This window comes from Eretmochelys imbricata, chromosome 2 (assembly GCF_965152235.1).
Source record: "Eretmochelys imbricata isolate rEreImb1 chromosome 2, rEreImb1.hap1, whole genome shotgun sequence".
NCBI lineage: Eukaryota > Metazoa > Chordata > Testudines > Cheloniidae > Eretmochelys > Eretmochelys imbricata.
The window spans coordinates 186,004,796-186,018,636 of record NC_135573.1 but is presented as its reverse complement, the minus strand read 5'-3'; the positions used below and the strand labels follow the sequence as shown (position 1 = coordinate 186,018,636).

The 13,841-nt window shown below is 41.1% G+C and overlaps 1 protein-coding gene across 1 annotated transcript in view; it reads right to left on the bottom strand.

Moving 5' to 3' along the window:
• SUSD5 (sushi domain containing 5) overlaps positions 1-13,438 on the bottom strand; it is a 76,417-nt gene extending 62,979 nt beyond the window's left edge. The window contains exon 1 of the mRNA XM_077809266.1: positions 13,339-13,438. Within this exon, the coding sequence (XP_077665392.1) occupies positions 13,339-13,438 (100 nt within the window). The remainder of the gene's footprint in view (positions 1-13,338) is intronic.
• Positions 13,439-13,841: the final 403 nt, after the last annotated feature.

Genomic DNA, 13,841 nt, shown 5'->3' with positions numbered 1-13,841 from the left:
CTGAAAATCTAGCAGTGATAATGTCTCCAGTGAGACCTCCAAAGGGAAGAAGAGCATGTTTTCACCATCGGGGATCTCTCCTCCAGCAGGGAATTTGTCCACATTACAAGCCATCACACAGGTCAGCATAGTTGAAGGTCTCTGTTCAGGACTGAGGTGCACCAGCAGAGTTGTCTGGAGCAACCATATGCAGCATCTGGCTTGAGCACTAAGTGTTAGTCCTCCTCCTTAATAAGCACTATTTTCATCCACAAACATTTTAATTAAATGAATAAAGCAAAAGACTAAGTTGGTAAGTGATCAAGCTCCATCAAAATGTAATCTGAGGTAGTGCCGCTCATCGTTAATTTTTTTTACCAGCCGTCCCTATCAATTGCAGCTTTGCAGGATTGCAGGATTGCAGCAAAGGTTGTTTCCTTTTCCGCCAACCAAGACTGAGAGCTAAAGGACAACTTTCCTTATTTATTGTTATTAGTGAGCTGGTAATTATGGCTAATCAAGCACTGCTCTTCAATGAGGCTTTATTGAAAATTCTGAAGATTCTGACAGCCTATTTAGTTTTTTTGTTTTTTTTAAATATAATACAGTCCTACCTGCCTGAAAGGTTTTGTGGATGTCCAAAATATTTGGATAAATAGATTTATGGGGGACATGGGACTGATCCATTGTGTTGGGGAAAGTTACTAGGAAGCTTTGGTTAGATGGGGTACAAATAAACAAGACTGACCTGGATACCAGATTGACCTATATACTTTTTCTAAAGTTTTCAAGAACATTATGGCTATCTGCCTAGTTTGCAACAAGCGTTCTCAGTTTTATTTGCTTTCTCATTTAAAATGAAATAAAATGAATAAGCTTTAATCCTCTGGTATTTGACTTGCAAGACAGTTGGCATTTCCAATGTGTCTACATCATTCACAGTAAAAAGAAAAGGAGTACTTGTGGCACCTTAGCGACTAACCAATTTATTTGAGCATGAGCTTTCGTGAGCTACAGCTCACTTCATCGGATGCATACCGTGGAAACTGCAGCAGACTTTATATACATACAGAGATCATAAAACAATACCTCCTCCCACCCCACTGTCCTGCTGGTAATAGCTTATTTAAAGTGATCATCAAGTTGGGCCATTTCCAGCACAAATCCAGGTTTTCTCACCCTCCACCCCCCCACACACAAACTCACTCTCCTGCTGGTAATAGCCCATCCAAAGTGACAACTCTCTTCACAATGTGCATGATAATCAAGGTGGGCCATTTCCTGCACAAATCCAGGTTCTCTCACCCCCTCACCCCCCTCCAAAAACACACACACACAAACTCACTATCCTGCTGGTAATAGCTCATCCAAAGTGACCACTCTCCAAGTTTAAATCCAAGTTTAACCAGAACGTCTGGGGGCGGTGGGGGGGGGTAGGAAAAAACAAGGGGAAATAGGCTACCTTGCATAATGACTTAGCCACTCCCAGTCTCTATTTAAGCCTAAATTAATAGTATCCAATTTGCAAATGAATTCCAATTCAGCAGTTTCTCGCTGGAGTCTGGATTTGAAGGTTTTTTGTTTTAAGATAGTGACCTTCATGTCTGTGATTGCATGACCAGAGAGATTGAAGTGTTCTCCGACTGGTTTATGAATGTTATAATTCTTGACATCTGATTTGTGTCCATTTATTCTTTTACGTAGAGACTGTCCAGTTTGACCAATATAAATGGCAGAGGGGCATTGCTGGCACATGATGGCATATATCACATTGGTGGATGTGCAGGTGAACGAGCCTCTGATAGTGTGGCTGATGTTATTAGGCCCTGTGATGGTGTCCCCTGAATAGATATGTGGGCACAGTTGGCAACGGGCTTTGTTGCAAGGATAAGTTCCTGGGTTAGTGGTTCTGTTGTGTGGTATGTGGTTGTTGGTGAGTATTTGCTTCAGGTTGCGGGGCTGTCTGTAGGCAAGGACTGGCCTGTCTCCCCAGATTTGTGAGAGTGTTGGGTCACCCTTTAGGATAGGTTGTAGATCCTTAATAATGCGTTGGAGGGGTTTTAGTTGGGGGCTGAAGGTGACGGCTAGTGGCGTTCTGTTATTTTCTTTGTTAGGCCTGTCCTGTAGTAGGTAACTTCTGGGAATTCTTCTGGCTCTGTCAATCTGTTTCTTCACTTCCGCAGGTGGGTATTGTAGTTGTAAGAAAGCTTGACAGAGATCTTGTAGGTGTTTGTCTCTGTCTGAGGGGTTGGAGCAAATGAGGTTGTATCGCAAAGCTTGGCTGTAGACGATGGATCGTGTGGTGTGGTCAGGGTGAAAGCTGGAGGCATGTAGGTAGGAATAGCGGTCAGTAGGTTTCCGGTATAGGGTGGTGTTTATGTGACCATTGTTTATTAGCACTGTAGTGTCCAGGAAGTGGATCTCTTGTGTGGACTGGACCAGGCTGAGGTTGATGGTGGGATGGAAGTTGTTGAAATCATGGTGGAATTCCTCAAGGGCTTCTTTTCCATGGGTCCAGATGATGAAGATGTCATCAATATAGCGCAAGTAGAGTAGGGGCTTTAGGGGATGAGAGCTGAGGAAGCGTTGTTCTAAATCAGCCATAAAAATGTTGGCATACTGTGGGGCCATGCGGGTACCCATAGCAGTGCTGCTGATCTGAAGGTATACATTGTCCCCAAATGTAAAATAGTTATGGGTAAGGACAAAGTCACAAAGTTCAGCCACCAGGTTAGCCGTGACATTATCGGGGATAGTGTTCTTGATGGCTTGTAGTCCATCTTTGTGTGGAATGTTGGTGTAGAGGGCTTCTACATCCATAGTGGCCAGGATGGTGTTATCAGGAAGATCACCGATGGATTGAAGTTTCCTCAGGAAGTCAGTGGTGTCTCGCAGGTAGCTGGGAGTGCTGGTAGCGTAGGGCCTGAGGAGGGAGTCTACATAGCCAGACAATCCTGCTGTCAGGGTGCCAATGCCTGAGATGATGGGGCGCCCAGGATTTCCAGGTTTATGGATCTTGGGTAGTAGATAGAATATCCCAGGTCGGGGTTCCAGGGGTGTGTCTGTGCGGATTTGATCTTGTGCTTTTTCAGAAAGTTTCTTGAGCAAATGCTGAAGTTGCTTTTGGTAACTCTCAGTGGGATCATAAGGTAATGGCTTGTAGAAACTTGTGTTGGAGAGCTGCCGAGCAGCCTCTTGTTCATATTCCGACCTATTCATGATGACAACAGCACCTCCTTTGTCAGCCTTTTTGATTATAATGTCAGAGTTGTTTCTGAGGCTGTGGATGGCATTGCATTCCGCATGGCTGAGGTTATGGGACAAGTGATGCTGCTTTTCCACAATTTCAGCCCGTGCACGTCGGCGGAAGCACTCTATGTAGAAGTCCAGTCTGCTGTTTCGACCTTCAGGAGGAGTCCACCTAGAATCCTTCTTTCTGTAGTGTTGGTAGGGAGGCCTCTGTGGATTAGTATGTTGTTCAGAAGTATTTTGGAAATATTCCTTGAGTCGGAGACGTCGAAAATAGGATTCTAGGTCACCACAGAACTGTATCATGTTCGTGGGGGTGGAGGGGCAGAAGGAGAGGCCCCGAGATAGGACAGCTGCTTCTGCTGGGCTGAGAGTATAGTTGGATAGGTTAACAATATTGCTAGGTGGGTTGAGGGAACCATTGCTGTGGCCCCTTGTAGCATCAGGCATTGGCACCCTGACAGCAGGATTGTCTGGCTATGTAGACTCCCTCCTCAGGCCCTACGCTACCAGCACTCCCAGCTACCTGCGAGACACCACTGACTTCCTGAGGAAACTTCAATCCATCGGTGATCTTCCTGATAACACCATCCTGGCCACTATGGATGTAGAAGCCCTCTACACCAACATTCCACACAAAGATGGACTACAAGCTGTCAAGAACACTATCCCCGATAATGTCACGGCTAACCTGGTGGCTGAACTTTGTGACTTTGTCCTTACCCATAACTATTTTACATTTGGGGACAATGTATACCTTCAGATCAGCGGCACTGCTATGGGTACCCGCATGGCCCCACAGTATGCCAACATTTTTATGGCTGATTTAGAACAACGCTTCCTCAGCTCTCGTCCCCTAAAGCCCCTACTCTACTTGCGCTATATTGATGACATCTTCATCATCTGGACCCATGGAAAAGAAGCCCTTGAGGAATTCCACCATGATTTCAACAATTTCCATCCCACCACCAACCTCAGCCTGGTCCAGTCCACACAAGAGATCCACTTCCTGGACACTACAGTGCTAATAAACAATGGTCACATAAACACCACCCTATACCGGAAACCTACTGACCGCTATTCCTACCTACATGCCTCCAGCTTTCACCCTGACCACACCACACGATCCATCGTCTACTGCCAAGCTTTGCGATACAACCGTATTTGCTCCAACCCCTCAGACAGAGACAAACACCTACAAGATCTCTGTCAAGCTTTCTTACAACGACAATACCCACCTGCGGAAGTGAAGAAACAGATTGACAGAGCCAGAAGAGTTCCCAGAAGTCTCCTACTACAGGACAGGCCTAACAAAGAAAATAACAGAACGCCACTAGCCGTCACCTTCAGCCCCCAACTAAAACCCCTCCAACGCATTATTAAGGATCTACAACCTATCCTAAAGGATGACCCAACACTCTCACAAATCTTGGGAGACAGGCCAGTCCTTGCCTACAGACAGCCCCGCAACCTGAAGCAAATACTCACCAACAACCACATACCACACAACAGAACCACTAACCCAGGAACTTATCCTTGCAACAAAGCCCGTTGCCAACTGTGCCCACATATCTATTCAGGGGACACCATCACAGGGCCTAATAACATCAGCCACACTATCAGAGGCTCGTTCACCTGCACATCCACCAATGTGACATATGCCATCATGTGCCAGCAATGCCCCTCTGCCATTTACATTGGTCAAACTGGACAGTCTCTACGTAAAAGAATAAATGGACACAAATCAGATGTCAAGAATTATAACATTCATAAACCAGTCGGAGAACACTTCAATCTCTCTGGTCATGCAATCACAGACATGAAGGTCACTATCTTAAAACAAAAAACCTTCAAATCCAGACTCCAGCGAGAAACTGCTGAATTGGAATTCATTTGCAAATTGGATACTATTAATTTAGGCTTAAATAGAGACTGGGAGTGGCTAAGTCATTATGCAAGGTAGCCTATTTCCCCTTGTTTTTTCCTACCCCCCCCCACCGCCCCCAGACGTTCTGGTTAAACTTGGATTTAAACTTGGAGAGTGGTCACTTTGGATGAGCTATTACCAGCAGGATAGTGAGTTTGTGTGTGTGTGTTTTTGGAGGGGGGTGAGGGGGTGAGAGAACCTGGATTTGTGCAGGAAATGGCCCACCTTGATTATCATGCACATTGTGTAGAGAGTTGTCACTTTGGATGGGCTATTACCAGCAGGAGAGTGAGTTTGTGTGTGGGGGGGTGGAGGGTGAGAAAACCTGGATTTGTGCTGGAAATGGCCCAACTTGATGATCACTTTAGATAAGCTATTACCAGCAGGATAGTGGGGTGGGAGGAGGTATTGTTTTATGATCTCTGTATGTATATAAAGTCTGCTGCAGTTTCCACGGTATGCATCCGATGAAGTGAGCTGTAGCTCACGAAAGCTCATGCTCAAATAAATTTGTTAGTCTCTAAGGTGCCACAAGTACTCCTTTTCTTTTTGCGAATACAGACTAACACGGCTGTTACTCTGAAACCTATCATTCACAGTAGTGTCACATTAGAGCAGTGTTTTGGGGAATGAAAGAAAAAATATACTAGTACACCTACTTGGTAAGTTCCCTTATATAAATCAAAACTACAATATTGATTTTGAATTCCACATCTTATAATGGTGTTACAAAAGTTTTTGGGGCTATCAACATATAATTTTATTTTATAGGTGGGCATTCTTGGGAGCCTTGTCATTTGATAACTGAAATGAATAATCAAAATTGTAAAAGTAGCTTTTGGTCAAATTTAGCCCTCAAGTACAAAATTGCAGCTCTTAAATCAGTGGATGGCTTTTGCACATATCCCAAGACAGAATCTGGCCTAGAAACATTTCTAATGGAGGGCTTGCAAAATATATATGAATAGAATTTCAAGTGCATCTTCACCTGTTGAAATTGCAAGCTCTTTAAGGCATGGCCTGCCTTTTTGTTATATGTTAATACAGCACCTAGCACAGCGGGGCTCTGGCCACTGGGCACTAGAGTAATAATAATAATTAATAATTAATAAAATTTTGATTTTTTCAGTTTGCTGGTTGAAAAGGCTTATCTACATTGAGGATTTTTACACCAGTGTAGTAACTGCTTATGAGCCCTTCACTTTTATCAGGGGCAAATTCATATGCACATAAAATGTAAATGAGGAAAACATTAATGTTCTGGGGGCACGTATACTGACATTAGGGCTGAGAGCTTAAAATATTGTGACAGAAGTACTAGATAGATGGAGTTAATCCTTTTGAATTGATAACCTCAGGAGGTTCACATGTTCTTTCTGCTTTAGATAGCCTCCTGGAGGTACAGCACAAAAGGCATAGCCCATGGGCTGAGGAGGCAAAGGTGGCTTTAAGCCATCAATATGGCTCTGGCATCAGTTAGTTAGCCACAAGGTGTTCTGTGCACTCAGAGCAGCCCAGAACTCCTCTGAGCATTCTGGTGCTATTCCCCCACTCTTTCTTACCCCTAACATGCTTCCTCACATCTGATCTCTGTCCCACCATGCTCCCACACCAGGGCTGGCCAGGAGGACTAGTGTGGAGACAGAATCCCTCCCTAAATTTTGCATGCTTATTTTTAGCCTGTTCAAACTAGTCACCCCTCTTTGGCCTAGAAATTGATCTGGAATTCTTGTGAGTCTTTCTCAAGAGATTTCATGTACTTCTTGGTTCTGGCAAGTTCAGAAATACCGTGAGAATAGTCTTTCTTGCAGTATTTTGGTACTTCCTCTTCAGGTCCCAGCTGAAACCAGTAGGAGTAGAGACATAAACCAACCTTTTTCTAACCTCAAAAAGCTGATTTCAAGTTTTGGGCAAAAATTTGGGTCTCTTCTTCCAATCACTAATCAGTAGTAATGGGCTCAGTGCTTTAGTACTCAGGCAAGATTCCTTCTTGAAGCCAGTAGGAGTCTAGCCTTAGTAAACAGTGCAAGACATTAATATTTAATGACTTTCCATTTACAGGCAATGTTTTTCTATAGTAAGAGCAGCCAGTTAGATATAGTTGGGAGCATTTTATAAGAAAAGGTGTTATGTCTAGGACCTTTAGAATTTCACAGCACGTAAAGGTCTATCCTGATAGCAGGTATTGTTGGATTCTGTGATGTACGTCTCTCTTTGTGTATGTAAAACATAACAAATCCCATTGTAGTAGATGCTGATTTCTGCTGCAGATTTTTTGTTTTCTCTGTCCTAATGCATAAGACAACACAGTTCACAAAAACACGAGCATATGTATCAAAATTATTAAGTATTTTAAATGGCCTTTGTTTTTGACAATTGTAGTGTTCTTGATGCTTGATTAATTTGCTGCACTTTGCATCTTATAAAGCAAAGGTAAGTGAGTCGTTTTCACAGTCATTGCATTGGTTTTTTAGCCTCTACTGTAAATGTACTGATATTATTACACTATTCTGTTTTTAGCTTTTGATCTGTTGGAAAAAGAAAAGCTTTGCCAGAAGCTGGGGCTGGACAACAGGGAATGGAGGATCACTCAAAATTGCCCTGTTCATTCCCACTGAAGCATTTGGCACTGGCCATTATCAGAAAACAGGATACTGGGCTAGATAGACCATTGTTCTGATCCAGTATGGCCATTCTTATGTATGTTCTTATGAAAGTTATTATTTATTATTTGATTAGCATGAATAATATATTCAACACCCTGTAGCACACAAATATAAAGATAATATCTGCCCCAAATAGTTTACAATAAAAATAATGCATTCTGATATATAGAAGACAAGATGCCTTGGAGTATCCAGAGATATATAGATTTTAAGGCCAGAAGAGACCATTATGATAATCTAATCTGTCCTCCTGTGTAACAAAATTTAGCTTTCATCCTGTGACTCCTGTCTCCAGACCAATAATTTGTGGCTGAACTAGAATATGTCAGCTAGAAAGACATCCAATCTTGATTCAAAGCCCCAAGAAATGAAGAATTTACACCTCATTCCTTAGTAATCTGTTCCAATGGTCCTTACATGCACTGTACCTTATTTCCATTTGAAATTTGCTGACTTTAACTTCTAGTCACTGAATCTTTTTATGCCTCTGTCTGATAGATTAAAGAACTCTCTACTTCCAGACATCTTCTCCCTCTGCCGGTGATTACAGACATGATCAAATTGCCCTTACCTTCTCTTTGATGAGCTAAATAGATTGAGCTCTTTTGGGTATGACTTAAGGCCAGAACAGACTTTACATTCCTAACATTTCCAAGATAAAAAAAAGCCAAAAATAAAACAACAACAATTAAAAACCCTGTTTCTTTGACCAACACTTTTCAGGCTTTCTTTATGCATTAGAGAAAAGCAAAGCAAGAAAAGCCGTAAACTTAGCATTCAAAAAATCCTTTGCAGCTCATTTTTATAGAGGGTTCCCAACGATAGAGCAGTTCCATTGAACAATAATACAGCCCCTTTCCTGCTTAATCTCCAAAAACCAGTAGGCCAGTGGTATGGATTCCTCCAATCCCACCCCCAGTTTGTGCCCATCCAATGCAGACCTGCTGACTCCCCAAAAATGCCCACCTAGTTTGCTGACCCCATGACCTGATGCCAGCAGGCTGGTCCCCTAAAGTTATATAACTTGATGAGTCACACCAAACCAGAGGTGGTGACCATTTGGAAATGGAGAGAGGTACATTTTGTGGGGGTCATTATTCCATCTGTAGTGAGAAAGCAATTTTATTGCTGTTTCTATGGCTATGGAGTACAATGGCCTTGGCTGTAATAGCAAGGGTGGAGCGTTCAATTACAGACAGCAAGATTTTGGCAATTATCAGCTGTTCTTGTTCATGAATGGAGAGTTTATTTCTGTAAGGATCTAAAAGGATTGATTGCTTCTTATTTAATTCAAACTGCTTAAAATATTGCATAATTGGAGAAATAGCAAAGTGGGAGACCAACTCTGCAATTCTTACTCAGGTAAATTCAATTTTACCTTCTGTTTTACCATAATAAGGGCTGGATTTTTATTTATTTATTGATGCAGCTGACAAACTTATTTTCTGTGCTTTGTAAATGGAAACCTGAATTGCTTGCACGTGCTGCTCATGCACAAGTGCCTGGAGATAATAAAACAAAAATAGAATCATAGAGTTTGAGGCCAGAAGAGACCACTAAACCATCTAGAATAGGATAAAGGAAAATTCCTATTCATTCTCTTGGGTTTGATTTACACCCTAAATGTAAAGAATCAGTGTCACTTTTTTTATTATTATTATTTTACATTTTTTAAAAATAATTTCCCCTTCCATCTAAATAGATAAAAGCAACAGGAACCAAGTGCTCAGGAGGGAACTGGAAGCTGCCTTTGTCACAGCTTTCTTAATCCATTTTCAGTACAGGAAGTTGCTTCTTATTACTTTCCCCTTATTCTTTGAAATGTATCAGTTTTTCATCTGTCCATTAGTTCCTCTGGCTTTTTTGTTTACTGATGGTTCCATAAGAAGAAACCTGACATTTGAAATAGTGGGGTCTAACCTGCACTCTGTGTGTGTGTGTGTGTGTGTGTGTGTGTGTGAACATTAATGACAGTTTTGTAAGCACATATTGAGATGAGAATACTCTCAATTGTATTTGAGAAATGAACCAAAACCCCATATTTGAGTCCCACAAAGCCTAATTTTAGAAACATTAGATATGGTTTGAGGTCAGAATTTTGTAGCTCAGGCCAGTGTCTAATTGTGTCTAACTTTATGGATTCAGAATTCCTGGAATTTCTTCCACTTGCAGTCTATGTACTGACCCAATTAGTGGAGTGGGCAAAATGTTTTGCATGTAACGCAAAACTTAAAAAATAAAATTACTTCTTGCTGGAGCAATTTTGCAAGCTTTTGCCAAAAGTAAACTACTGATGTTCACTTCAATATTATATTAATTGTACTGATTAATTATTGTCATACTGTTACAACATTTTGTTCATCTGACCAATGTTCTATGGAAAACTACTGTTGGTACATATGGACATTTTGGCAGCTCTGAAAAAGGTAAAACAGAGTAAAAGTGTTAATTCTTATACAGCTTCCACAGGGCCTGATTCATTTAACTCAGTGTAAATGCAAACTGCAGTTACTCCCCATTTATACTGGTATAGCTGAGGCCAGTCATGATCATAATGACATAGCTAGAATCTCCGTCTTTACAAGGGTGAGGGTTAGAGTTTATTTTGATGTGCAGGTAGTTGTACTAATGCAAGCTATCCATGTAAATCCTTGTGAATATACGTTCCCTCCATGTACAAATCTGGAATCTACCTGTGATTGTCATGGATGAACAGCCTTAGGGCTTAGTTCTCTACTTACCCTTGTTTTATTCTGTAGTAACTCCACTGACTCTAATGGAGTTAAAATACTCCTGATTTACACCAGTGTAAATTAAAGGATAAATGGTCTTAGGGAAGCTTCTAGCTGATTGACCTCAGTCCAGGTGCCATTAGCAGACACATTTAGGCTATGTCTACACTACACAGCTTTTAGCAACAGGGCTGTGTCACTGAAGCCATGTCGCTAAATGGCACACAGTGTAGCCGCTGTTTGTCACTCTCCTGCCGACAAAAAACTTCCACCCCCAACGAGAGTGCTCCTGCTGACAAAGAGCTGTTCACACTGGTGCTTTTTGTCAGCAAAACTTTTGTCTTTCTGGAGGTGGAGGTATTTAAAACCTCTGAAAGACAAAAGTTTTGTTGTTCAGTTGCCAGTGTAGACATAGCCTCAACTTATAAAAGTCACACAGAAATCCTAAATTATATTTTATTTTAGCTTCTACCTACATCTTCATGGATTCTAGCTACACCACATCCATGTGTGTTGTAGTAAACTATTAGTCAAAAGAGATCAAAAAATGCTTGAGGCTTTACACCTCTACCAGGCCTGTATGATCTCTAGTTATATTGTCTACACTATGTCATTATTTACATGTCAGAGAATAAAGCCAGCGTCTCCCTTAGGGTAATATATTGTAACAAGTTTCTGAGGTTTGCCTATACAGAGACCAGGCTTGGTTTCATGAGGTTTTTACAAAGTATACTCTAAATCCCCTGAGCAGTTTGCAAAACATTGTTATTTTTTGTTAAAAGTAACAAATATATATATTATCCAGAATTGTTCCTTGTCATGTCACCACTCACATCTGCAAACCTTACAGAGCAGGAATTGTCTGTAAAATTAAATTTTCATCTATAATTTTCACAAATGAGAAGATGGTTTCCTGTTCAGGCCAGTTCAGAATCTATTATGAAAGGAAATATTGTTCCTGGTTTATACTCTCAGATTTATTTAAACCTGGCAATTCTATATAGTGACATAACTTCACATAAAGTGATTTCTCAGCATTACAGGAGTTGGCTTAAATCACGATATTAAGAAAACACTTTGAATAGCTTGGTAATAATGAACCAACAAGTTTTCCAGAATGTCATTTAGAAGAAGTTAAATAAAAATGGAGACTATTTATCATTTTATAATAATGTTTTGCACTTATATTGTTCTTTACATCTTCTTCCCTGTAATTTTTAATTATTTTACCATATCTGTGTACATTTCATGTGTAAGATGAATGTGACAAACTATTGAATGCCCATTAAAATATGTCATGAACTCCCTCAAGTAAGCCTTTAGAAATGGTCACTGAAATACTGTTCAACAACATTTTTTCCTCTGTGTAAAAGCTCCGAAGCTTGTCTCTCTCACTAGTAAAAGTTGGTCCAATACAAGATATTATCTCACCCACCTTTTCTCTTGGCTATCTCAGAGGAGGTCAGTTTAGGATGGAACCAGAAGGTCTCTGGGATAGCTTCCACTGACGGATACTTAAGAAAAAGCTTTCTTAACCAAGCAAAATAATTATTCTTTTCTCTGTCTCCATGTTTCCAAATATAGTGAAGTATTTTTTCTCCCCACAAAGCAGTTTTGCTATAAGAGGTTCCTTCACTAAAACTGGAATTGCAGTTTTGCAAGCTGCAGTGCTTTGAAAGGATGTGACCTTTCCTTCTTCATTCTTAACTCAATTTCATTGTCACCAAATTTATGACAGTGGGTTCTGCTACATAAACCTTTATTATACACCGCATGCAATAAACGTACACATGCAAGGAAAGTTTGTCTCCATTTTTTCTTCCTTCTCTTATTTCGATTATCAAATGAAATAAATGAAAATCGAAGACAAAAAATTGAGACGAAATATTCTCGGAGCAAAATGAAAACATTCTTGTTATTCAATAATGTTTGTCTTAACATCCTCTGTAATCACATAGCAAACATCAGTGGAATGAGGTTAGTGTACTTAAAAAACTGAAATCAGGCATAACTCTACCCTGATTTTGAGCATGAAGAAACAAGCGTGGCTATTCAGCACTGCTCTCTCCCAGGAAAACAGACTTGTTTTTAAAATAAATCATGTTCTTGTTAAGGCAGTTTGATCACCATTAATTAAGGTGAAATAGTTAAAACTGTACAGGCTTTTAGGAAGGAAAAGCATTCAGTCCATTCAGATTATTGTCAGACAGCAAAACGGATCATTTCAGGGTAGCTAGTAGCTGGTGCTTTCAGCCAAATTCATGTTCCATTGAAATCACCTCGCAGTGAAATGAAGCAATTTACGCTCATGCAGTAAGGTTGGCAGATGTCTTGAGCGTGTGTAGTAACGGAGAGAAGACGGTACAGGGGAAAGTCTTTGACTTTTGTCTTCCTGTTTTTCAGGTACCTGATGCTTACAACCCAGAGGGACCTGTACTGAGATGTCAAGTTCGGTATTTGGGGAGACATTACTGATTGTGGGAGAAGCTCTCTAAAATTTAACTAATTCTTCTTCTTATTATTATCCTGCCTTTTTATTATTATTTCCCCTGGACAAGTTCCCTGTCACATAATTTTGTTCTAATACCATAATCTCATCTTTATGAGATCTTAATTCCTTTCTCTGTTTAACCCCAGGATATTTGGAGAGTTTCAAAAAATAGAATCAGACGTTCCTTAACCCGGAATGGGGCGTATATTTAAGTTGTTTTTTTGTTTGTTTCAATAACAGCATGCCAATCGGATTCCACTAATACTAACTCAGCCCGAACTGCATTGAACTCACCATCAGCCTCAACAGAGACGATCTGAAGGAGGAAACAGACAGATCCCATGTACTGGACAAAGGTGAGTGTGAATCTCTTAGAGCCTGGAGCCATTGCCATGCTATTAAGTCCTCAGCCGCAGGAGGTTGGCTATAAAGGGGTTTTATTTCTTCTATGAGCCTCAGGCGCAGGATCGGTGGTGGTGATGATTTCAATGAGCACTTTTCCTCGGCAGGATCCTGCGTCTTGGGCTTGCACGAAAGGAGGGAGGGATGGGAAAAGAAAGAGGGAAAGAAAGAGGAATCCTTCGCTTGGCTGCTACAGTGAGAGAGTGGAGGGGGAGGAAAATGTCCCGCCAGCTGGGTTTGGGGAGCGGTTTTATCTGGCCCAATTCTGCAGGGCAGTGCACATGGAGGACCGGTGTTAAAAGTCACATGGCGCTGTCAGTAAATACTTAATGGGTCAGAGTGGAAGAAATATAAAAGCCCAGAGGGAGAGAAAGGGGGAAGCTGCAAGCATCAAA